Raw genomic sequence first — 26405 nt, 5'->3', positions numbered from 1 at the left:
CAGAAAACTTCGCTGCAAGACTCACAGCTTTCGCTCTATAACTAGGTTCAAGTCGTGCTTAAACCCCTACAATTTTTCTTGCGTGTTTCCAGCGTGCTTCTTGCTTTTTGCTTCAGTGTTCAGTCGGTCGTCTTTTGATCAGGTTGACAATGTGCCCTAGACGGTATTTCCGTTTGTGCAACCCTGTGAACGCGTTCGATACTGACGCGAATTCGAAGAGAACAGGTGCTGCCTCCCTGTGTGTTGCGGAAATGCATTCAGATGCATTGTGCAAATTCGCAACACGGTTTTCGAATTAAGTGTATACGTGGATGTCATGAAAATGCTGCATGTATAATCGATAGCATATGTTAGGGTGAATGGCGGGTTCCGTTTCACGTTTCGGCGCGCGTTTGTTGAAAGAATCGTCGCGTGTACTGTGCCCGTCCCATTTTGACGCGCCCGTCGAGCTTCAGCAGAAACGTGTCGGTTCTAGCGCTTAGGCTATATATAGGCCGTCCTTACTGGTCCGCTGCGCGCACGGATTATGCATCCCGCAAAAGGTGGAAGCGGGCTTCTGTACATGGCATCTCTATGACAGTTCTGTTGAAGTGTCTGAATATATATATTTCCTCGAGCTGTCTTTGCCGGTCCGTAATAGCCGGCGTTGTCTAGGCTCCTGCCTAAACCGAGGAGCCGCCGTAAATAATATTCTCACGCCAAAGTGGACTTGTTATTTTTTTTTTTTTCGTTTCCTTGAACGCCGCAGCTTGCCAGTCGGACGGCTGAAACACGACGGCAGGAGTGTGGCGTGCGCAAGTACGCCGTTTGGTGTCCATTTTGTGTACTTATTCCATTATATACCTTTTTCTGTCCTTCGTCCCCTTTGTGTTTTCATTGATTTTTCCTTCCTTCGTTCACTTTTTGTTTCATTGATTTTTCTTTACGTCATCCGCCTTTGCTTGTTGTTTATGACGATTTCACTCTTCCTTTATTTTTGTACCTTCTATCGGTTATGGAAATCAAGATGCAGCTTGAGACATGCTGCGTGCTGTGGTGCCAAGTGAACACGGTGAGTGCAGAGGCCAGTTTGGACGCTGTTCATCGACTGAAAACGAGAAATGTTCGGCGCACTTATGCCCTCCGCTCTTCGAATTTTACAAATCCTTGGGCATTGACCTGGCAGCGCAATTTCTCCCCCGTATCATCCGCCGTCTTTAACGCGCCTAAATGGCAAATGTCTCTATTTGCCCCTTCCTGGTTTGGGTAAATCCAGTGGTTCTTAAAGGTACATTCCAGACAGCTCCGTCCTGTTATTGTTCTCCGCGAAAATGTACTTTATTGATCTTCGGAACTATCGTGACGCTTGACCACAAGTGTTTCCTCCAAACGATTAAAGTCTTGATGGTGTTATCAGAAATAACGGGCTGCTATCGTTTTAAATTTAACGTCCAATTATTACAGTAGCATGGGGAAACAGCGCGAAAAAAAAAGAAAAAAAAAAAAAGAAGCGTCACGCGCTTTTCTTTAAGAATTGGCCAGTGGTGCGACATCTGTATATCGTTTTTTGGCCCTGACCTGTCAGCCCGAAAAATCATGCACGCCTCGATCCGTGCGTGGTAATCGAAATGGCTTACCAACATATTGGCGTCTGGTCGGGCGCAGTCGAAACGCCAGTAACCTTGGAATGCGGTGTGACCGACCGTAAAAATCAAACCGGCGACTCTTCTCCTTTTCTGCGTCTCCGGTCGCGTTTCAGTGGTTTTTTAAACGCGCTAGCCGAATAGTGGTGGAGCCTGCGAATGTCTGGCAGGTGCGCACATGGCTTCGGCCATTCGGCGTGACGTTGTACGTGGGAGGAATCAATTTGTTCACGGTCCCATAGAAATGTTTGGAGCGTAAACTAAACTTGAAAGATTCAATTCAGTTCAATTTTATTTCACTTTGTAAAAATACAAAATATACGAACACTTTCTGGGCCCATAACTGACGGCCATTTGGGATACAATTAAAACAGTATACTTTACTAGCAAATTCAAGGGCAGCACTGATACAACTGTCGACAAGAACTTAAAGGCAGCAAATCAAACATCACAGCAAGAACAATCAAAATACAGCAAATAATACAGGCGTACGGATATCATTTGGGCTGCGAATGTTATCAGAACCGTTTGTGGCACAGAAGAGGCAGAAATAAAAATATCAACGCACGTAAACGTTTTTGTTGTTGTTGTTGTTGTGCGTCAGTTGTTTTTTTAACTGCATATTGAAATTGCCTGACTTTTTCAGAGGATGGGTAGTGTGTTTCAAATGTCTGTGCCAGCAAACTGCACCTAATGTCCACGTTATTGTCTAAGGGCGGAAGTTAAAATTACACAAGGAATGTTTTCTAGTGGCCGGAATTGGAAGTTAAGGTCCTGATACGAGTAATGGGGTGTTGTGGCTCTGGCTCACAATTTTGTGAACACATACCGATACTTTCGAGCTTTGAAAAACAACAAATAATAAGTTTACAATAGCGAGATAAATTTTCTCGCGGCCAAGAGTGGGGCCCTGGGTGTGTGACAGAGAAGTTGCAAACGCGCCCGCCGTTTGTGGCTGAGTGCCTTGACTATGCGCCACAGTTGTGTTGTTTTTTTACACCATTAGTCGTACCAGTAGCTCTTAATCGAGTTTGACGACGATACTTGCAAGAAGCAACTATTCGACTCGTGAAAGGCTGTCCACTGTTCATCATGATCGCAAGACTCTTCACGCTACCAACTTCGCGGCTGACACAAATTACGATGATGATGATGAGGATGATGATGTCCTCAGTCGAATGGCGCATACCCACGGCGGGGGAAATGTTGTTCTCTGAATTGATGCTGCTTAATTAAAGAGTGCATTATCGTCTTTCTCTTTAGTGACTAGTTTCAAATTCCAGTTCTGCACGATGGATTTTTAGCATCTCTTCTGTTGTTTCAGCACAAAGCATTTCACGTCACTCAATTCCATTTCACCTAATCGGCTAAGTGCAGCCTGATTTAAGGTAAACATCCTCACAGATCTCTTTATCTTCAGTTGTCCATTCACCACTAGGCCCTCGGTTATGTAGATATCGTGTGTAGGGGTGGTTTGACTGTGGCCACCAAGTGCGGGAATGCCGGGCCTCAAATTTCGTCACGTCTTCCCGACTCGAATCCCCTGTCACGGGTGCTCAGTGGTTAAGGTGATCGACTGCCGAACTCAAAGACGCAGAATCAAATCCCGCCCGTGGCAGCCGTTTTTCGATGGAGGCGACACGCAAGGCGCCCGTTTACTGTTCGATGTAAGTGCACATTGAAGAACCCCAGACTGTGTAAACGTCCGGAGCCCCACGATACGGCGTCACCATAGCCCGAGTCGCTTTGGGGCTTTTAAGTCCGATAAAAGCGGGAAACGTGAATGAAATGTGTTCAATCGCGATCCTCGAACTTCTGAGGCTAGGAACGAGAAAGCATCGTAAATGTCGTTTTGAACTTACCAGAGCACGTGAGACCTGAAAATTATTCAAATTCCTTCCCCAAGTCCACACCTTATGAGCAAAATCTGCCCTCGTAGTTAACTTAAGTGGGGAGAGGGGGGGGGAATGCACCTAATGTTGATCCAAAACCGCACTGATACTCATAGCATGGGAACACCGCGCAATAGCGGACGCCGTACAACTGATACGTAACCCATCGCCAGACGGGTGGGAGTGCCCTCGGCTATATCATGTCATATAGACATGATCGCCGACTCACGGCAGCAGCTTCCCCTGATGAGGCTGGGACAGGTGGGTCACCGCCGCTTGCGGGGGGGGGGGGGGAAGAGGGGGGGGAGGGAAGGGCGGGCCTGCCACTGAATTTTTATCTGTTCTAGGCCGTCATTGCACCCGCCACCGCTTCGGTGGTGGTGGACGACGGCTGTTGTTGCGGCGCGCGTCTTTCTCTCCCTCTTCTTTTCTTTCTTTCTCTTCTGTCCGCACGAGGCAGCGGAGGTGGCTCAGATATAAGACGCCCGACTACTGTGCCGGAGTACCCGGGTTCGAACCCGACCTCGGCGGCTGCGTTTCGATGGAGGCGAAACGGAGAGGCGTCGTGTGCTGTGCGATGTCAGCGCACGTTAAAGATCCCCAGGTGGTCGAAATTACTCCGTAGCCCTCCACTACGGCTCCTCTTTCTCTCTTTCTACTTTCACTCCCATCTTCCTCCCTTCCCTTACGGTGCGGTTGCGGTGTCCACAGAAATCAAGTGAGACAGTTACCGCGCCTTTCCCTTCCTATAAATAAATCAGGTGGCTCAGATACAGAGCCAGTAGCAGGCCCGTGCATTTTCTTTTCTTTCTTCCTACAGCCGCAACAACAACAACGGCAGCGGCATGATCGTCTGGTTTCTTGGGCTCGGATACCAGTAGCCAAGGCTAAACACCAGCTGGATACAATCAATTATTAATCGATAGACGTTTTAAACAAAGACAAATAGCTAATTCAGCTAGAGCTATTAGCGCTAACCGACGGTTTCTGGCAGTGCATCACATCACGTGCGTTCGCGAGATAGCCTCGCGAGTCGTTCGCCTCGCGCTCGCACACCTTGTTCTAGGTTGTCAATCTGTTTGCACGATTCACGCGATGTTGTTCCTTTTGCTTTCACTAGCCGCATGCACTCGTGCTGCACGATGGTTGGAACAGCCGCTTGGACACGGCAGTGCTGGTTGGCCAGCGGCATTGCTGAAGAGCTGGAAGTCCTTGCTTTGTGGTATGGACGCCGCTTATAGGTATTTCGGGTTTTCGCTGCTCTGTGACTGGAAAAGCGCGATGCTGCATAAGCGCAGTACTTTCCGAAGACGACGGCTTCTCAACCGGTGCTTTCGCAGAGTAGGTTCTTGTGTTTCTTCCGCAAGATAGCTTGTTTTTGCACATTTTCCTGTCATCCTACGGATTCGCTATACTGCGACGCCGATGTGTAAAAAGCGCCCGATGGATTACCGATGCTGGTTTGGCTACAATAGTCCTAAATATTTTTTCTCTGCCACTGCACACACGCAACCGGAGTGTGCCGACTACAGCGACCGCATAGTCAAAGTGAACATCCTTACCTACCTGCAATAATAGGAAAGGCCTTCCTGCTGTTACAAGTTTGTTGATTCGTTTCATTTTCTTACTGCGCTCTCATGAACAACATATTTGCTTGTCAGGCAGGTCAACGCTTGGAAGGTTTCTACTGCATGGCCTGCGTCGAACGCCTTCAATTTTTATATTGACATGATGAAGAAACACTGTGTGACATTACATTTAACTGTATTCTCGTGTTGTCGGCTTTCGGTTTTCCGTGACATGCCTAAGGCAAAATCGATGCCGTATATAATATAGAGATTTCTGTCGGCGGATGGTCCAGCCTTTTCTCTCATACATATATCGATTGTCTCTGGCGTCGCCACGGCGCTCTGCCCATGTGTCCGTTCCTTAAATCGTTATGCACGCTCTTCTTTTTACCCCTTGTCGCAGGACGATATGGCGTCTCTGGCGGTGCGCCTTCTTCCCCGGCTGGCCGCCGTGGCCGTCTGCCTGCTGTTCTGCTACGGCATCCTCTACCGGAACATGAATAGCGGTCGCCACCGGCCGGACATGTCTTGGTTGTTGGCGCAGCAGAACCTGCGGCTCCTCGTGCCCAACGATTCGACGCTGCTGGCGAACCCGCGGCACCCGTGCCCACGCTTCCTGCTCGTCATCATCTGCTCCTCGGTGCCCAACGGGGCCGCGCGCCGCGCCCTGCGCGAGACGTGGATCCGGGATGCCTCCTCGACGGCCGCGCGTGCCTTCTTCCTCCTGGGGCGCACGTCCAACGCCTCGCTTCAGGAGGAGGTGCGCGCCGAGAGCGAACTGTTCGGCGACATCATCCAGGCCGACTTCCTCGACACGTACAACAACCTGACGGTCAAATCCGTGGTGCTGCTCAAGTGGGTGGACCGCCACTGCCCGCGCTCCCGCTACGTCCTCAAGGCGGACGACGACATGTACGTGAATGTGCCCAACCTCGTGACCCAGCTGCGCGACAAGGGCGGGCGCCGGCTTCTGCTCGGCTGTCTCATCCGCGGCGCCACTCCTGTCCGCGACTGGACCTCCAAGTGGTATGTGCCGCCGTTCGTGTACACGCACCATACGTACCCAGACTACCTGTCCGGCACAGCCTACGTCATGTCCAACGACGTCGTCGGCCCACTGTACCGCGCGGCGCTCGATACGCCCTTCTTCTTCATGGAGGACATCTTCGTCACCGGCATGGTGGCGCAGAAGCTCGACCTCAAGCCGGTCAACTCGAATGGCTTCAAGTTCTACAAGCGCAAAAACGAACCGTGTCAGTTCCGCCGGCTCGTAACGGCGCACTCTATGACGCCTGACGAGCTCCGTGCTATGTGGACCAAGGTACACGACGGGGCCATCAAGTGCTCCTGATGGTGACCACAGGGCGCCCCCGGGGCGCCCTCGGTGAGGTCTCGGTTGTCGTCGCCGCCTAAAAGGCTGCCGCGCTGAATTGGTTCTCGCGAACCTCACAACCGATATAGGTATCGGTTGTGAGGTCAAAGCGCAGGTAGCGCCACTTGTACCGATTAGCCACCGCATACTGTTTACCGCAGATTCCTGGAAAGAATGGGGTCTCAATACTTAGCAGAATTGCTTCTGGCTAATCGGTTGTATCCTGCAGCCAACGAATTGTAGAAAAGGCCAAAAACGGGTATATTTCTGAAGTGGAGGCTGCAGCGCTGTTTGTGGAGATTCTGACTTTATAGCTTAACCTGTTGTGTTCTCACTTCATTTCCTAGGCGTCTGTCATGCCGATTACGTTGTAAAAAAAAAATAAGCAGGAACGGCAGCAATTGGACTTGACTCACAACGCGTATAATTCACGCCGACTGGAACAAAGCCCAAGAGGACGTTTTTAAACGTCGTGCTTCGGCGCTAGGAACTGAGCTTGAGCACGTCACCAGTGTCATGCTTCTGTCCAGGCATTTGCGGAAAACACGAATGGCCGCGGAGGTGCGGTCGGTTCACTCTCGACTATGTGCATTGTGTGAAAAACAAAAAACTGCACCCGTGCGCCTTTCGTGTGATGCGTGGCGACGAGACATCGCCGATGTGATATGCGAGGCTAGTGCTACAGTCATGCTGTGGCGCGTGGTGATTGGCCTTTGCTGATCGTGCTTGTCGGCCGACATAGGGCGCTCGCCGCGCGCACAAAATAGTCACCCGGTGCTTTTCATCCCGCCACGCAGAAGGCTGGCTTCACTACAAGCCGCCGCAAACCCACTCATTTACCGCGCGTACGTGCTTCACGGGGAGCTGCTGCTCCCGATTATCGAAAGTGCCATGACTTGAAAACGCCCATTGTGATCGAAAAATCGAAGTCATGGGGCGAGCTAGAGGCAGTAGCGTAAGAAGCCATTTTGTTGTACTCTGATATTTTGTTGCTTGTTTTGTTTTCGGAGATGTCACTCGAAACAACCTGGTGATGATGACAACATAGTGTTTGACTCGTGTCATAGAGAAAAGAATGCTGCGTAGAAGATTCAGTAGCCTTCCGACTGTTGTTGATTTCTTAAGCGGCATTTTTTTTTTTCATGCCCTTTGCCAGAAAAAGCGTTTCCTGGCTGTGTTGTTTTAGCGTTGTTCAGACGAAGCAATGGCGGTACGTGTACTCATCATATGCATTTCAGCGTGTCACATGTACTAGTAGAAATGTTGTAAATGTCGCACACAGTGCACCAAGGCACGTTTGTACGTTATTACAAAAAAAAAATAGAAGATTTTATATACAGTGAAGACCGATGTCGAGTACGTCTCTTTTTGTAGCGAAAGCTGCACTGACCACGGACTTGCGATTTCGCTGTGGCGGTGCACCGAGGAAGCACAGAATGACATTGAGCCGTTGCTTAGCAACCAGCGTAGCTGGCGGACGCCGGCGTTTGCCGCGGAGCCGTTGACGTCACACTGCTTGCCTCATCGTTGCGCTCGCCTTCGCTCGCTTCGCCAGCTGTGTCGCATGCCTGATAACTAGTTCTAATTAGTTACACCATCACATGATGACGTCACTACTAGTGGTGACGTCACCAGGCGATTCACGCATATACGAAGCTGACCCCGCCCAACACCACCTAGACATGCCCCCCCCGCCGGGCGTTCGATCCAGGCGTCCGTGCGGCGCCTTTCATTTGTCGCTTCCTCGAACGCCGCACCACAGAGCATATAAAAATAGACGCAGTACAACAGGCATCGGCGGCGTTTCAAACTGGTTGACAGCAAAGAAAAGGTGCAGTATCTGTCACAATTCTCCGCGGACACCTTAACCGAGCTGTAAAGAAAAGGAGGAAGGTGGCAGGGAAAACAGAGGGAAAGAGGTGCCGTAGTAGAAGGTTTCGGACCACTTCGCCACACACGCTTTCGCCTTATCGCAATTTAGTAGTCCAAAGTACCCCTAGAACTTTTCTTCTTTCGCGAGATGTCGCCAAGGCGTCAGTGTGCCGCGCTGTTCTTGCAGATTTTATCAAATACGACCCTCTTCATACCTGTGGGGTGGACTGCTCCGAATTTCGCTCTGTTTACGGTCCTGCACTGCTGAAGATACACACTTTAGCTATTAAATTAGTTGCCGTAGCTACCTTGGTGGACAGAGGCGCAAAATACTTTCACCTGTGATCAAATTAAAAAGCTGACTCTCGTCTCGCTTCGACAGTATTCGCTGCAAATGTAAACTTTGCATGGTTTCGAGGCCGTAATTTGGTTCAAAACGCGAAAATCGCATGCTACCGTCCTCGGAGCCGGCTGCGGCTGGCAATGATGACCGTGAAGTTAAATACACGACAGCCGTGGTGACTTCCGACTATTGCTGATTTGTCGGCGCGTGAATTTGAATGCAATCTCATTAAATTTACAGCATGTGATCGCGGCCTGCTTTTGCGCGGCGCGCGTCTTTCTCGCCGGGCTCGCGCTCCGGCCGTCGTTGAGTGGGATGTATTTAGAGATATCAGGAGGGCTCAGGAACTAGAGCCCATCAGAAGCATCGAGGAATGGGCGACGGCGCTCAAATCGGATCGTTAGAGAGGCAGCAAATTTGCTCGAAGGGGATAACGCCCCAGAGATTGCGGACAGCCGTCTTCTGCATATGTGGAAAGCTAAGCAGAGCATGGAGCGTCGTTTCAAAAAGCAGAAATGGTACTGCAACCTCAGAAGAAGGATTGCGCGACATAATAAGGAAATCGAAGAATATATCCTTAAAAATTATGCGAACAAAATTGGAACAACAAGTGTGACGAAATGAAGGTACTAGAACATATCGGTACATCAGGAACTTTCTGACGGGTAGAACGATCTGCATTAAGTTCCAAACGCTGGAATCCCTCACAATATAGCTTGGGACTAAGGGTACGCCCCAAGAATCAGGGCTGTCCCTCCTACTCTTCAACGTGGCTATGAGGGAACTCCCCGAGCAATTGGCAAAGCTCGAAGGATTAAAATTGTGGGCGATTCCTCTGCCCGAGGGATGCGCACGACAAACACACAGTGGGCCGTATGACAAACATCTTTAATCTCACAGGGATCGTCGAAGTCGGTGCTAAGTCGTCGTCCGGGGGGCTGCGGCCTGCGGGTAGTCTTCCGTGCAGAAGCTCCAGGAGCGAAGCAGGAACAAGGAGGCAAGGACCAAGAGAGGCTAGACGGCGGCGCGTGCCTTCTTTTATAGCCCCCTCGCGCGGGACCGGTTATCCCCGCGCGAGCAGGGAGAGGGAAACAGGCACGCGCGCAGGGAGCATTGGGAAGTGGCGCGGCCTTCGAATGCGCGGCGCGCCACGAGCCCTTCATCTTCCCCCCCCCCCCCCCCTCAGCGTCCGACCCGGGCTCCGCCAACAGCCGGGCCATGTCCATGTTCGAGCCCGGGTCGGCGTAAAATATGAAGGCTTGTCGCCCGGCTCTGGCGGGATGCCATTTCAGCTGGTCCGTGAGACGGGAGAAGCAGCAGGCATGGCGGGACTGTTCCGGCTGGTCCCTCTCCGGCAGCGGCCACATCCTCGGGGTTACAGCGCAGCTGGGCTCGGCCACGGATACGCCTGGCAACGGCCCTGAGCTGCTGCTCTACATCGTTGACCCCTTTCCACGTGGCGCCGTGCTGGATGCACATTGCAGCAGGCGTTTCCGCCCCGGGCACACCTGGCTTCCTGAGGCCCGTACTCCTGGCCTGGGCAGCGGGCTCCAATCCAGATTCGTTGAAGACGGCCAGCATGGCCGCGCTGGTCACAATGATGGGCCACAAACCACTACAAACTAGGGGGTGTTAGGTTTGGCTCGCGCGCCCCTCGGTAGCGTTGGCCTGGCGGCTCCGTGGACGGCGGACGGCATCAAAGGTGCCAGCAAAGACGAGGCGTCTTCTAACGAAACAACCTTTACTACAACATCGTGAAGATACGGGCAGAGAAGCTGACCCGGAGAGAATACAGACACTCTCACACAGCTGGTGTCTAGCGTCGTCTCAACGGCGCGTCAAAGTAGTCTCTCTCTCAGCGGAGTCGGCCGCTGCTTTTTATAGTTTTTCCAGTTCACAGGGAAAGGGTAAACCCTCACAGGAAAGGGAGAGCCAAACATGTTGGTTCACGACGAATGACTCAATCGCAGATGGTCCGACCTCATCTCCTCCACCTCCTGCAGACGGGCGAGGGCGGCGCCCTCTCTCAAGAGCTCCAGGCTTGACCGGCGTTTGCCCACACACACGCACGCACACACATTTGGCGCGTGGCAGGATCACGTTGAGACTTGTCGGCGGGAGGAAGCGTTGCGCGGCCGATGAACGGCGTCGAAATGGCCGATCCGCTCGCGGTTCTGCCTGTTGCTGTGCGGTGGCCGCGTCAGCTGTCCCACTTCTCGGTGGAGAAACATAACAGGGGGTACCCCCTGTTTAAGTGGCCCCTCATTGAAACATGCGCTGGGTGCGGTTTCCCGCCCCAGCGACGGTGGTTCATGTGGGTGCTGCAAAATCTTATCAGAATGCATTCTGAAAGAAGCAAAGACGTTAGACAAAGTAGTGCACTACCTTGGCCTTAGGTTATAGCGTCGGTTGCGAACCGGATTGCTACCTGTACGCCTTACTTTGGGGGAGATCGCTGCATTGCTTTGAGCTTCCCCCGCTTCGCAGTTATCGTCCTTGCGAAGGTGGTAAGCTTTCAAGTCTGCGACGTGCACCGGACCAGCGGTTTCACCGCTCGCCAACAACCGCAGCTGGTAGGTGAGTGGCGCAGTCCGTGCCGTAACTTCGAACGGTCCAACCCACTTGTGCGCTAGCGACGCGGCGAAACCACGCGCTGCGTTACTAAGCGGGTGCGTTCTTTTCAGTACCAAGTCGCCTGTGTTGAAAACCACGTGACGACGACCTTTGTTGTACTGATCCGCTTGCTCCATGCGCGCGACATCGAGGTTTTCACGAGCCGCGCGCTGCGCTGCCTCAAAGCGCTCGCGGAGCTTTTCCGCGTACTGCGTAAGCGGAGGGGGCGCGGGCCCCGCCGCGTCAAGTAGGGCGTTCTCTAGCGGAAAAGCGATCTCTTTCCCAAAATTCAAGTAAGCAGGTGTCATACCCACCGACCTGTTCACGGTTGTTCTAGTGGCGAAAGCCAGTTCGGACAGCCGTGCGTCCCAATCTCTGCTGCTCGGTCGTCGCGACCAGCATACTCTTAACATTGCGATTCACTCTCTCGGTTATGTTGCTCTGAGCGTGGTAGGGACTCGTTTTCCTGGGGCGGATTTGAAGCGCCCGACAGGAATCAACAAAGGCTTTGCTTGTGAAATATGAGGCATTGTCTGTAATCAGGTCGGAAGGGAAACCGAAACGAGTGAATGTCTCCAACAGTTTCTCCCAAATCCGTTCTGACACAAGCTTCCTAAGGGGGAAAACCTCAACCCACTTGAAATAGTGGTCCGTTATTACTAGGATATATTGGTGTCCGCGCGCGGAGCGAGGGAGGGGTCCCATGATATCGCACGCGACCACTTGCCACGGATAGTTGCTAACTACCGGCTTCATCATGCCAGCGGGTTTCCCCGCCCGAGGCTTGGCTACCTGGCAAACTGGACATGTACGGGCGTAATCCAGCACATCCTTTCTCATACCTCGCCAGGTCGCGACACGGCATAACTTATCGTAAGTCTTACTGCCGCTGCCATGGCCTGCCAGCGCTGAGTCATGGAAGTACTGGAGGAATCGTTTCCGCAACTTCCGCGGGACCACGACTCGGAAGGGGGATGCAATCGCCTCTTCCTCGTCTAGTTGGGGGATGTAGCGGGGCAGTAAGCCATCATCGCCCAGCAGATACGCGTCATACTTGCCCTCAGCGTTCCCGGTGCAAGCTGCACTACTCGCAAGCTCTGTCAACACCCGCTGGCATAGACCGTCTGCTTTCTGGGCCTCAGTTAGCTCTTCCCTACTGACCGCTACTCCCCAAGACAGATTTCTCTCTGCCTCGCTTCTTGGCAGGCGAGTAGTCGCCGCCACCAGCTGCTGCGCCTTCTCTCCCTCGCAGCACAGCGCGGCAACTCTGTCCGCCTCCTTTCTCTCTTTAACTACGCAGGGCGCGACACTCGCGTCCGCCCTCTCCTCCTCTCCACTAGCGGCGACGCCGCTTTCAGCAATGCTGGTCTGCGCCTCTTCTGCGCTTCTGCCTGCCTTCAACGGTGCGCGCGATAACGCATCGGCCATCTTATTCATGCTGTCCCGGCGGTACTCAATGGCGTACGCGTAACGTTGCAACGTCAGCGCCCATCTCGCGAGTCTGCCTGCGGGGTTTTTCAGCCTCTTTAACCACGAAAGTGCCTGGTGATCTGTCTGCACGGTGAAAACCGCTCCGTCTAGGTACATGTCGAACTTTGACAATGCGAACATTATCGCCAGGCATTCCTTTTCGGTCACGGAGTAATTCCGCGCCGCCGATGTGAGCGTGCGGCTAGCGAACGCGACAGGGCGCAGCTTGCCCTCGTGTTCCTGCAACAAAACAGCTCCTACACCGGCATCACTAGCATCTGTCTGCAAGGCAAACGGCTTGTTCAGGTCGGGGAGGCGCAAACTAGTGGTGTTCGCTATCGCGCGAGCCAAGGCAACAAAAGCGTCGTTCTGTTCCTTGCCCCAGACCCACTTCGAGCCTTTCCGCAACAGCTGGTTCAACGGCCTAGCGAGCTCTGAACAACTAGGGATGAATTGTCTGTAGAAGGCAACCATTCCCAAAAACCTCTGCAAGCTTTTCACGTCCGTCGGGCAGGGGTAGTTCAGAATTGCCTGCAGGGGTAGTTCAGAATTGACTGGAAAGGGTACGCAACCGTAGGCGTCAGTGAGTTGAGCTTTCGATAATCAACACACAGCCTGACCGAACCATCTTTCTTTGGCGCTAGAACCACTGGGGACGCCCAGGGACTTTGTGAGGGTCTCACCGCGCCGGTATCTATCATCTCGTCAAGAGCGCTGTCGAGAAGCTGTCTCTTATGCGCACTTAACGGCCGCGGGTTACATCTGAAAGGGCGCGCATCACCCGTTTCGATCTCGTGCTGAAGCAAGTCGGTTCTGCCTGGTTTCTCTGTGAAGCAATCCGAAAACGGGACTAAAGTTTCCACGAGCCTTCGGCGCTGACTACCGGTTCCTCAGAAGGACGCGATAATTGCTTCTAATGGGCTACCATTCAGTGTCTTGGGGGAGCCATCTGCCACAAAAGCATGGACGCTCGCTCGCTGAGCGACGCATTCCTGTTTGGGCTCGCTAACAAAGGGAATGAGGGGGGTGAAGGGGCTGTAGCGATAGCCGTTCTCCCCCATGTCAAGCACAATGCCTTCGCTCGAAAGAAAATCTCTTCCCAGAATAACTGGTATGGCTAAGCCGGGCAGATAGACGAAGCGATGCCTCCGCTTCCTGCCGTCAAAACGCAGGACGTACCGCTCCCTCCGCTTTTGTCTTCCCTGCTGCTAAGCTCAAAGGGGTTTCGGCTGGCCTGACACGGATGTTACATCTACGGCAGGCCTCGAAAACATCATCACTGACCAATGACAGAGTTGAGCCCGTGTCAACGAGTGCCGAGTAGCTTTGACCAACTAACCGCACTAGCATAAAAGGGCTCGAGCGCGACAACATTCCTCGCGCTCTACAAGCGAGGGGGACAAAAGCCTCTGCGTCCCCGGGGCGGTCGCCCGGTGACGCGGCGTGGGAGTACATTTCCCAGTTTTCGACGTGGCTACCACGAAATTCTCCCGCCGACGGCGACAGGCTGGTGTTACCAATTATGGCCGCCGGCGGTCCGCGTTTCCCTGCATACTCCTTGCTTGACACTCTCGTGCCAGGTGGCCCGGCTGGTTGCAATTCCAGCAAAGCCGATCGTTCACCTGCCGCGCGGTCGGGGAATGCCGCGTTCCACGAAGCGGTTGGGGACGTCTTTCCCCTCTCTCCGCGCCTATGCGGACGTCGCTGGCGAGCCCAGCTCGACGCCGCTGTTCGAACGCGTACGGGTCAAGAGCGCGAGGAATAGCGGAGCCTTCCGCTGGTCTTTCCTGCCCAACCGTCATTACGTCTGCGCCCCTGGCGCGCGGCGCGGAGTCTTGGCCTCCGGCCCAGGCGCATCGCGGCTCTAGCGATTCGGCTGGCCTGGGGGGTGGCTGGTAGCGCAATTCAGCGAGTAAATCCGCCTGTACTACCTTCGCTTCCTGTGCTAGGGCCTCGAGGTTTGCAAAACCACGTCCCCGCAAATACGGCTTGAAGCGCGGATGGCATTGCCTCATCACGCGCGTGACCTGTTCTAGATCGGTTGCCGTGGGATCTGCCCTCTTGTAGAGCTCCTGCATTGCGCGTACATACTCGATGAGGCTCTCCTCTGGGTGCTGTGTGCGCAACGCTAGCTCCTCAAGCATCCGGCGTTCGTAATCGGGCGGCAAGAACTCGGCGCGGAAGCGATCTGGGAAGTCTGCCATCGACTGGAAGGCCGGCTGGCAGCGTCTCCACCGCGCCGCGCTCTCAACAAGTGCCACGGGGATTACCTGCGCTAGCACCACGTCGTCTGGGGAACCCAGTGCCGTCTGATAATCCTCGAGCTCTTGCAAGAACTCGTGGACTGACTTCACGTCCGTGTAGCCGGAAAAGGAGGGAACCTCTACATTTATCCGCGGACGCGAGACTGTCGGCGCAGCTGTGGCTTGGTTGGCGCTAGCCACCGAACCGAGCTGACGGGTGAACACCGACAACACTTCGTTCATCTGCCTCATCAGGGCGGCCGCATCAGTAACCTGCGCAGACTCTACCGCATCCCTCACCTCACTTCCGGACGCACTGGCGTCCGAAACGGCGGCCCTATCTGGCACGTCTTTTCTCGGAGGCATTGCACTCAACAACTAAGGCCGGCCGGGTGCCGCAGCATTGCTGCACGCCACGACTACCACCTAGCCCGCGTCAGGAGGCTAGTCACAAAGGCTAAACACTTCATAAAACTAACATATGCACAAAAAAATTAAAACACAAACCGCCCGACACTAAAAAACACACACATAACCCAAAACAAAATTAAAACACTGTACAAACACTACTATACTACACTCCGCGTCATCTGCACACACGATAGCCCTAAACTCAAAATGGCGTCGCGCCTAACATACAAAGGACCGGCCCGTCGTGTTGCCATGCGCTGCCACGTTGGCAGAAAAATCGTCCGCATGGGTGCTAATTCAGCCCCACGTTGGGCGCCAGTTGTGGGCGATTCCTCTGCCCGAGGGATGCGCACGACAAACACACAGTGGGCCGTATGACAAACATCTTTAATCTCACAGGGATCGTCGAAGTCGGTGCTAGGTCGTCGTCCGGGGGGCTGCGGCCTGCGGGTAGTCTTCCGTGCAGAAGCTCCAGGAGCGAAGCAGGAACAAGGAGGCAAGGACCAAGAGAGGCGAGACGGCGGCGCGTGCCTTCTTTTATAGCCCCCTCGCGCGGGACCGGTTATCCCCGCGCGAGCGGGGAGAGGGAAACAGGCACGCGCGTAGGGAGCATTGGGAAGTGGCGCGGCCTTCGAATGCGCGGCGCGCCACGAGCCCTACAAAATTTAGTATATATGCTGATGATATCACCCTTTGGGTCAACCGTTGAAGGGATTCTTGCGTCAAAAACCTGCTCCAAGCCGCCACCGACATCATAGTCGATTACGCGGCAGAGAGAGGCCTAGCGTGATCGCCGCAGAAATCAGAATTCTTTATATACAATCCGAAGCACTTAAGGTGCAAGGCAGCGTCGGAGATCAAAATTAAAGTGGCGGGTAACGAGGTACCAATAGTCGAGCAAATCAGAATCTTGGGCTTGATTCTCCAGTCACGGACATAATGGTGAGACCATCAAGAGGCTGGAGAATCACGTGATGCAGACCCTGAGCCTAATTAGGCGGGTGGCCAGCAGGGGCCGAGGGTTAAGGGAAAACAATTTGATGAAACTGATACAGGCGTACATCTTCGGCCGAGTGAGCTACGCAACGCCGTATCTAGATTTAAAAGCGGTGGAAAACGGAAAGATTGAGTCAGAAAATGCGTGAAAAGAGCGCTGGGACTGCCCATGTGCATATCCACAGAGAGACTGATGGTTCTAGGGTTACACAACACATGGGCAGAACTGGCGGAAGCGGTGCGAACCTTTCAAATGCGAACCATGAAGACAGGAAGAGTTATTTTGGCGAAAGTTGGAATAAATCCGGAAGGGATCCCACAGTTCAGGTGGAGATTGATAAGGAAGCCAGACAAAATCTGATGATTCCCCCCCTGTAAAAAAACATGCACCCGGAATATAACAAAGACAGGGGGAAAAAATGAGTCGAAGCATTAGAAATTAGATTCGGCGAAATTTCGGAACACGAGGTGGCCTACGTGGACGCGGCGGGAAGTGGTGGCAGTTTCACGTGGCAACGGTCGTCAGCGGCCGGGGCAATCCCGTCAAAGCTGCCACTTTGCGCGGGCGGAGCATAGAAGTAGCCGAGGAAACTGCGATCGCGTTAGCTTGCGTCGGAACGGAAGCGAAGTTTGTCATTAGTGACAGCAAAACTGCCATACAAAATTTTAGCAAGGGCAGGATATCGCCCTTAGCAGCCTAGGCCAGAAAAAGTTGGATAGGAGAATTCAAATAATTTGGTCTCCTGCGCACGAAGGCGTCCCCCGCAACGAGGCGGCCCACAAGCTGGCTCGAGATCTCTACCGCCGAGCGCTACAGGGCCACTTGATGACCGAGGGAGCGGAGAGTGCTTACTAAAATATGGGGAGATAACGCAGCACTATAGATTGGATCATAGACTGGTACCTCCGCCAGACCCGAAATTAAACAGCAGACAAACAGTCGTGTGGAGGCGGCTGCAGACCTATACATATCCGCACCCGGTTATGTCGAACCACATGTTCCCTGAGGCCAGAAGTGGTAAGTGCAATCTTTGTGGGGCGAGAGGGACCCTCGACCACATAATATGGGAATGCCCGTATTCTCCCAGGGGGACGCACAATATAGGAAGCAGAGACACCTGGGAGACCCTGCTGCGCAGCTCGAACCCTGAGCTCCAGCTCCTACTCGTCCAACTGGCTGAAGAGGCTGCTGGGACCCAAGTCTCCCAGCCTGCATCTGAGGCGGCGGCATCCGCCCCCTGACCTGCGTGTCGGGGGGTGGGTAGATCACCTTATCTGCTGGACATTAAAGTTTAGTCCATCCATCCATCTCCGTCTTCTTTTTCATTCTTCTCTATTTTCCCTTCTGTCCGCACGAGGCAGCGAGGTGGCTCAGCTGCAGAGCCAGTAGCAGGCCAGTGCATTTTCTTTTCCTTCTTCCTACAGCCACAACACCAACAACATCACTGCTGGCCGTTCCTTTCGTCAGTGTATACCAGTAGTCGAATTCGGCAACGTTTTTGATGTCGCGTCCTCAACAGAGTCTATTTGTACTTCCTCCTTGCTTTTGGCCGACTCAGCTGGCTTTGCAGATGGGGCCGGCACTGTAGGCTTCGTGGGTGTAAGCGAAGGAAACGCACTTGCCGCTGCGTCCGAGTATAGATTGGCGCACTGAGTACGCAGGTCATCGTCGGGTGGTCATCACTGCAGCGTCGGAAGGGCAGGGCGCAGCCTTCGCCTTGGGGACCGTGGATACCACAGCGTCCACAAAAAGTCGCTGAACACTGCGCCCGAGAGTGCTCCGAGGAGCCACATCACCGGCATAACCCCGCTGTGCGATGTCAGCGCACGTTAAAGATCCCCAGGTGGTCGAAATTACTGCGTAGCCCTCCACTACGGCTCCTCTTTCTCTCTTTCCACTTTCATTCCCTCCTTCCTCCCTTCCCTTACGGCGCGGTTCGGGTGTCCACAGAGCAAGTGTGACAGTTACTGCGCCTTTCCCTTCCTGTGAACCAATTTACATTTTACATAACCCCTTTCCTCTACCCGAGAGGACTGGGAGGCGGCCCTGCTCGGCTTCCTGGATCTAGTGTCACAACAAGCGCTGGTCCAGCGACCTCATGTGGCGGCCCAGACCAATGGAGTCCCGGAATAAGGGACTCCACCTAGTATTGTAAGGGGAGTGGCCCACTAGGGGTGGCTCCCCAAGCAACCTCTCCTTTTGCAATAAATGCTTTCCACCACTACCAAGCATGCTGCATACCTTTGTAGTCAAAGGTTACGCGATGCCCAGCGACGCGTAGGTAGTTGGGTACTGGTGACGATGCAGACGTCTCCATCCGCACTTACCGCGTCCCTGTGATAACACCCTTACGGGAACCCATCTGACCCGCAGTGACGCACATGACTTTGCCATGCTGGCTCAAGACCTAGACGAGCGCTTCATTTGAAACGTAAGACGGCAGGAAAAGGCAGGCCACGGTGGTAACTTGAGGCGCAACAAGGACGATTGGTATACGCTCGCTGCCGATGACGAGGCAGCCGGCGGCAACGATTAAAGACATGGATGCCATGCTCTTCACTGTAACTTGCCCATATGCTGGACGCAGTAAACTTCGGGTAAACCCGCTATTGAGGCCGCCGCGTCGACAACGGTCTCAGGACTGGTCCCCACAGGGACGTCTATGTCGAATATTATAGTCTTCGAAGGATTCCACGGCATTAAAGGCGCCATGGTGACGAAATCACGGGACGCCCCTAACGTGAAACATAACTAAAGATAACTATACGACTAATAGTCTATAGCTTCAGGAACATGCAATTTTCTATAGCTTGCTAAAACTGATTCTATGGCATGCAGTCCGTAGCTTTGAAGACAGCTAAAGATAACTGTATGACTAATAATCTATAGCTCCACGGACATATGGTTTTCTATAGTTAGCTACAAGATTTTGTATGGTTCAGAAGCTGTATATAAAGTGGTATAGAATTTTCTGTAGCTGCCTATATGGATATTCCAATTGCACTTTATAGCTGACTATAGAAGTCCATATATATTCGCCGCGAGATCGACCTAGAGGTGGCGCCACCGTCACTCCGGTAGTGCGGATCGGCAGCCGGCGGCGCTCGCAGAAACGCACGCTGCGTAGGTCTGCTTCCGAGTTTACGGCGGGTTTGTTGGCGATTAAAGCGTGTCTTCTGCAGTATTTCTGCAATATTGCAGAAAAAAATCTAACAATTTCGCCAATGCAGCAGCAGAAGAGCAGATTTTAGGAAAACAAAGCACGCAATCACCAGTCTTCTAGATTTACTTTGCACGTTTCTTGCGCTGTACCGCGCTCACGCGCCTAACGCTTGGGCCTGCCTAATGACAGCTTTGTTTTTCTTATCGACTTTTAAACAGTTTGCGCGTGTCACATGCGAGTGAGACCGGCGAATTTAGAGTCAAGCCCACGCAGATACAAGGTTCGTGCTCTGACCTGCAATAATTTAGATTGAATCGAGAAAGCCTGGCTCATTATATCGTACTTGACTCGAGGATTAAGCAGGTTAAATGTAGCATTGGCAGCGCACTGCATGGCGAGTTGCTTTAGAGTTAGTGCTCATCAACTCTGGCCCAGGCAACCACGCACAAGTATTCCCCAAAAATGAGATCACGCCGACGCTATACAGGAAACCTCGCCGCACAGGAAAGCTGATTGGTCACGTGTGCAGAGCTGAGTGGATTTAATTTGCCGAGGTGCTTTTTGCGGCCACTGTCACAGAATGTGATAGTGTATTACTGCATGCGCCACTAACTGTAAATGATTTCGTGAAACCGAGGAAAGTATAAGGAATTTCTGATGTGTGTGATGTTAATATTGTTACGATACGGCAAGCCGATGAAAACAGGAGAACAGAGGACAGAGAGATGGTCGATGACATTGAGATGACGTTTAATGGAAATGTTGCCGGGCCTAGCGCGAGCGCTCCTGTCCGCGCCACTGCCCGCTTTTTCTTCCTTGATGTCGTCCGTAACATGACCCGGGGCCACCGAGCGATCGTCCCGATCGTGGACGAGGAAATGCACGATGTTGATGATTCCATGGCATGATGATGGGCGTGTCTAGATGCTTGATAAAGAAGAGGAAGAAGGAAGAATAGAATGGCTTGCCGGCACGATGATTCGCGATGAACCTTGGCAGGACACTCTCGGGCCACACGTTGCCACGACTCAATGGCGGAGGCCAAGGCACGCACCGCATGGCATAGGCAGGGGAGAATGTCTTGAAGTGTAGCGGTGTCTTGGGTCGTAGGGTCCTTGGTCGGCACATCAGGTAAGTGGGGTCACATTAGGTCATTCGAGTCTCTCCTTGTGTCTTGTGGTCATGTGTGGCGTCTCGGGTCAGTCTCTCCTTCGTCATGTCTTGTGGTCGGGGCGGGGGGACGGGGCGGAGGAACGGCAAGGTCTTGCTGGATCCGGCAGGCTGGGGAACAGCCATGCAGTGCCTCCTAACCTTTCGCCGACGGCGCAAGAAGTCGCAGGGCGCTGATGCTCCGGACCAGGATGGGGGGGTGATGAAGTACCCAGCACCTCCACCAAATGTTACGATACGGCAAGCCGATGAAAACAGGAGAACAGAGGACAGAGAGATGGTCGATGACATTGAGATGACGTTTAATGGAAATGTTGCCGGGCCTAGCGCGAGCGCTCCTGTCCGCGCCACTGCCCGCTTTTTCTTCCTTGATGTCGTCCGTAACAATATATATATAACGGTAAATTTGTAGTGAAATTATTTTGTTTTGCAATGCGAATAAATTTCACCGTGTGAGAGAACTATTACACACTTGACAGAATTTACAATGATCAGCGATTAATTTTCAGTAACGTTAAAGAGGAAGCTGCGAATTACTCGTTGCGAAGACATTGTTATAAACTGCGCATGGGGACTGTCATGCTCTGGGAAGCAATTTTACAGGCTGAAAATTTCTTTATCGCTAATTATTTAGCAGTGACTAAATCTTACGCGAAGTAAAATATTAGGGTTGCTTCCAAAACAGATGCCGGATATAAAACTATTCCGAAAGAAGTGGAGGTCATCTTATCATGCGACTATAAAAATGTATTTATTCCCGAACTAAACACTGATATTTAAGCCCGCATGGAGCTGTTTTACTCCCCTTGTCAAAAATGACGAGTTTTGTCGGAAGACAGCACATGGACGAAAAGGGATTATAATGATTATAATAGGCTACCAGTAAAGTACATTAATCTAGGTGTATTATGTAATATTTAGGGTAACAATTAGGTGCAGAGAATATGTTTCCTAAACATTCGAGCATATCTCTAAAGAAAAATGTGCTCACACGAATGCACAGAAGCCTTCAGCAGCAAAAAAAAAAAGAAAAGAAAAGAAATGCATATTGGCCCGGGTTTAGGGCATGAAATTTAAGCGGCATCAGCTATGACGGATGATTGCAGAGGCTGGTTTTTGCTGTAGTTTTTTTTTTCATTATTAATACCACATTTACCACGTGGGATTGTTTATTGTGCAGTCAAATCCCACAGCAGGGGAACGCCTTTCGAAACTGTTGTGACTGAATCCCCCGTTCTCGAAATCAGCAGTCGAGCGCCCTTACCATTGAGACACTGCAACAGAGGTTTAAAAGAAAAAAAAAAAAAAAAAAAAGAGTACTCACACAACTCTATCGTGCATACAGACGGCATAGCAGGCATAGAGTGGTCTCTTCAAAGGCCATTCTGCTATATGAAGCAGTCTGAGGTGGCATATGTTTTAGTAGTGTCGGTATTCCAAACAGAAACGGGAATATGCGATTTCTGAGCGTTTGCATTAACTTTTATTGGCGGCAACGACCTGTTTTGCTTTGACACGGCGGTAACGACAGTACCATTTCATTTGAGACATTGCATGTCAAAGGAGCTCAAGCGCCGAAGACCTCGCGAATGGATGATGTCCTTATCCAAGTATGACATGCTCGATATGGACAAGTATAATTTTTTTTTAAATGAAACGTGGGGTTATAGACTGCTCATATTTATTTTGAAAGAGGCATATAGGCAAGCAAAAGCTCACAGGAACTGCGAAACAAACAAAAACACTCCTGTACACGCGGCATGTGCGCGCGTAAATCACTGCGGGCCCGCACGCGACGCGAAAACGCATCCACACTGAGTAGGTTTCGCCGCTGAGCCGCAAGGTGACGACACTGCTCGATCTCGAGGCCATTAGACTGAGCTGACCATAGGCCTTTGCATTGAAGCACATAGAGCATTTTTGTATGGGATATATACTAGAGCAGTGGAGTGAGGCTGAACATGCCTGATTTCGGTAAGTGCAAGGCTTGGGGATATCGCTGCTGGTAATGCCGTTGCTCTCAGCAGTCATCCTGCACCCTGAGCCCGACCGGTGTTTTAGTAACGTGGAGGAGTCCTTGCTCGCGCACAACTCCTCAGTCGCACCCGTGCTGTGATGTATGACTAAATATTTGGCATTTAGATATTTGCCAGAGCTAGCTGTCACTGTCAACCGGTTACTGTCAAAGCAGTTTACTGGCTATATAGGACTTGCTAGTTAGCCTTTTAATCAAAACGTAATAACCAGCTAGCAAAAATAAAACACGCGCAGGCCATTGGTTACAGAGGCTTTGTTACAGGCAGTTGTAAGTAGAAATGAAAATATCACAGAGCGCAGGCGCAAAGGACCCACATGCTAACCCGGTGTTTCGAAATTAAAGCGGTTGTTGATGCCAAATGGCTGTCGAGAGAAGATAAAACTAATTGCTCAAGCAAATGTATTCGAATATGCCTGCTACATTGCGGAAATTAACTAACGTTATTTTTCACTTTCTTTTCTGGCCGTTACAAGCAAAACATTGGGGGGAACTGACTAAAGGTAATCTTGCATATCCATCGAGAAGGCTTTGCTCGTAAAAGGCAGGCATTTTGCGTTGGGCAGAACCTCTTGCAGAGCAGGAACGGTTCCGGCACCTGCTATCTTGTCCAAATGTCGCTTTAGGAAGGCCTTAATCTGGCGCAAATAATTTGAATTTTCAGGAAGGAACAGTTGAACGGGTTTTATCTACCTTTTGAGCTTCTTTATGGAAACGATCTCAATTTGCCTTCACTTCTAGAGCTGTATGATCGCCCTCTTATGCTGTCCTAAGTTTATATCGACCTAAAAGTCCCTCGTCTCCTATGTTTGATTTTCCATCAAACGGCTTAGTAGATAGCCTCAACCGTAATAATTTTAAAGTCAGTGTCCCGAGCTCGGACAATTCTTTAGGAAGTCCTTTTTTATGATTATTAAAGCTCACCCACAGTGCCAATAAGGATGCCTCCTTGCCGTCGATAGCAGGAATATGTGTCTTGATTCGATGCACTGTCACCAATTCGGCTTTCGATAGCTTAAGGTTTGAGAATGTCTGGAATAGGATTCACGTGGAATTTCGGAACCCTTTTTCAGTGTGCTACAAACGTCTCGAATTATCTTCGACGGAGATAGAGCTTGCGGTCTTAGTGAGACAAGCCCGGAATGGAAGCGTCGACTGGACATGTTGCCACATAAACTCGGTGAATCTTCTGAAGCTGGTTGTATAGAAGGTATACATTAATCAGCATAATTGAAGCTTGAAGCTTTGAGAGCATTGAAGCATATTTTCTTCGGTTGCTCAAGCTTTGCTCTCTACATACTTCTGCCAATCTATGCTGCGTGTACCGGTAAGCCTTCTATTCACCATTCCCGTTTCTTTGACGCAGATAGCAAGCGGCTGATTAGTTTGATCAAACATCCTGAACCACTAACCGCTCACAAAAATAAAATACGGAGCAGCCAGTCTCTTCCGTGGGGTCAGGGAGGAACAGGTTTGCCATTCGCTGCTTCTTTGCTGATAAATGCTGCTGATTATCGGCTGTGTGTCCGCTACATTCGCGTTGAATGCCAGTAAGCGTTCGTCATTTCCTTCTGCTACATCTACTATAGTTCATTCTTACACCTGCATCCATTTTCATATTTGCGTCACTAATATCTTCCGCAACTCTCACCAGTACGTTATCACGTAGGCCGATCTGCAACACGCCCCTATACACCACTGTTTTTTATTTATCCCTTCATGAAACATCACAACTTAGCTCATTACGTCAACTTGAGTGGACTATTCACCTTGTGTTTGGCGCTCTTTGGCCTGAGACGCCCTTGCGCCATTAAAATCCATCATCATCATCATCTGCAACACGATTTCACTGCTTCAAGTACAACGAACGCAATTCTATAAACAAGCCTTATTTAGCTTCACTTGCGCGACACTCTAAACACCAAGTCGTGTTGTCCTCATTATGAGGTAACTGCGGTATAGGTACAGGGTTAGTCGAAAGTTCCCAGGCCACATGGTCTTCTTAAGAGCTGTATAGTGAGGCAGCTACGACAGCGCCAGGTCTCAAAGTATCTGTGCAGGGTTCAAGAAGCATCATTCTAACCTCTGAGCTTATTGATTGCTTTAATGGGGTCTCAAGTGACAGAATATGCTGACCAGAAGCAGAACTTGCGGCCTAGGAACATTTGACTACAACTGTACATTCGTTACTGTGTCCGGGTCGAAATATTTTAGTTGGGTTAGTGTGTGTCGTTAATTTGAAACGATGTTCATAATTATTAGCGTGAACAAGCAATGAGGTAGAGATAATAAACGTCAAAGCATTCACATCTCGTGGCGTCCCAAGTGTCTGTCAAGTTTTTGTCGCCTCCCACCTTCTCGTTTTTATCAGTGACGAAAAGCATGGAACTGCGAAAAGAGAGAGAGAAGCCCTCGTCAATAAGAGACCACTTTTGTACCAGCTTTACTTTTAATCTCGTGCACCTTTTAACGCCTTCGTTTCTAGTGTGCAACGTCCCACAGCAATTCAGGCTGTGAGGAACGCCGTAGTGGAAAATTCCGAAAATGTCGACCACTAGTGGTTCTTTAACAGCATTGACGTCGCTCATAGTACACGGGCGCCTTGCTTTCCGCCTCCATTGAAAAGCGGCCTCCAGCGCCCAGGATTGAACCAGCGTCCTTGTGTTCAGCAGCCGGGTGCAATAACCGCTTCGACTGTAAGCATTAAAAATGTACTACCCGTGTAGCCTCATATAAGGACACCAAGGCCACAATGCTTGGCTGCCGATAAGATCACCGCTTGATGTATCAATAGATGACAGCAAGCGGTCGTACATAAATAGAAAAAAAAATGGCTTCGCCCACTAACATCGGCTATTCATACTGTCATTTGTTAGGGCAGTAAAAACTGATAAAAAATAATGCCCGCACCGCATGCGTACCATTAAGACGAGATTTACCAATCCAATCCAGAAGCATCCAAACATGGTAACAGCCTATCCCAACGGCCACTGATCCTCGCCGCAGCGTTCATCGCGTGATACCATTAAGTCCCACGTACGTCACTGCCGCGAGAATCACTCTTCAGAATCAACAAGGCGCGAACCTGCCCCGAACATGTGTTCGATCTCCTCCAGAGTCTTTCCTTTGGTTTCTGGCAGGAAAGCGGCCACCACCACAAATCCCACAGCCATGAAGCTCGCGTAAAACCAATAGACGCCGTCCTCGCCGAATGTCACGAGCATGTCGTTGTACTCTTGGGCAATGACCGTGCCGCATGTGAAGTAGAAGCACATGAGCAGGCTGGTAGCGAGTCCTTTCACGCGTAGTGGCAGCACCTCTCCCATGAGGATAGACGGCAGCGGGCTGAGGCCCACGGAGAAGCCCAGGAAGTACAGGCACAGTGAGAACAACGGTAGCCAGCCGTATGAGTGTACGAAGCTGGGCCCCAGTGTGCGCTTGAAGTGGTAGAAGCAGCCGAGAATAACCAGGCTAATGCCCGACACGGCCAGCGAGAATAGGAGCAGGGGTCGTCGTCCAAGGCGGTCCGTGAGCCGCGTGGCGAGGCCTACGCACATCACCTGAGAACAAAAAAAAAAAAATTTATAGAGCGCTATCTCTACTTTGTTCATTTGTGAATTTCGCGTTATTCCTG

The 26405-nt window shown here is 51.5% G+C and overlaps 2 protein-coding genes across 4 annotated transcripts in view; one reads left to right on the top strand and one right to left on the bottom strand.

Annotated features, from left to right (window-relative positions):
• Positions 1 to 7810, top strand: part of LOC146185864 (beta-1,3-galactosyltransferase 1-like) — a 124797-nt gene extending 116987 nt beyond the window's left edge. For all 3 annotated transcript variants that reach the window (XM_084606788.1, XM_084606789.1, XM_084606790.1), the window contains exon 2: positions 5486 to 7810. In XM_084606788.1, the coding sequence (XP_084462914.1) occupies positions 5486 to 6433 (948 nt within the window). In that variant the 3' untranslated portion in view covers positions 6434 to 7810. The remainder of the gene's footprint in view (positions 1 to 5485) is intronic.
• Positions 7811 to 22196: 14386 nt separating this feature from the next.
• LOC146185862 (facilitated trehalose transporter Tret1-like) overlaps positions 22197 to 26405 on the bottom strand; it is a 29513-nt gene continuing 25304 nt past the window's right edge. Inside the window, exon 6 of the mRNA XM_084606778.1 lies at positions 22197 to 26331. Within this exon, the coding sequence (XP_084462904.1) occupies positions 25828 to 26331 (504 nt within the window). The 3' untranslated portion in view covers positions 22197 to 25827. The remainder of the gene's footprint in view (positions 26332 to 26405) is intronic.

The sequence above is a fragment of the Amblyomma maculatum genome, chromosome 6 (assembly GCF_055883805.1).
Source record: "Amblyomma maculatum isolate TAMU_Amacu chromosome 6, ASM5588380v1, whole genome shotgun sequence".
Taxonomy (NCBI): Eukaryota; Metazoa; Arthropoda; class Arachnida; order Ixodida; family Ixodidae; genus Amblyomma; species Amblyomma maculatum.
The sequence above is the reverse complement of the archived record's forward strand: the minus strand, read 5'-3'. Positions and strand labels throughout refer to the sequence as shown.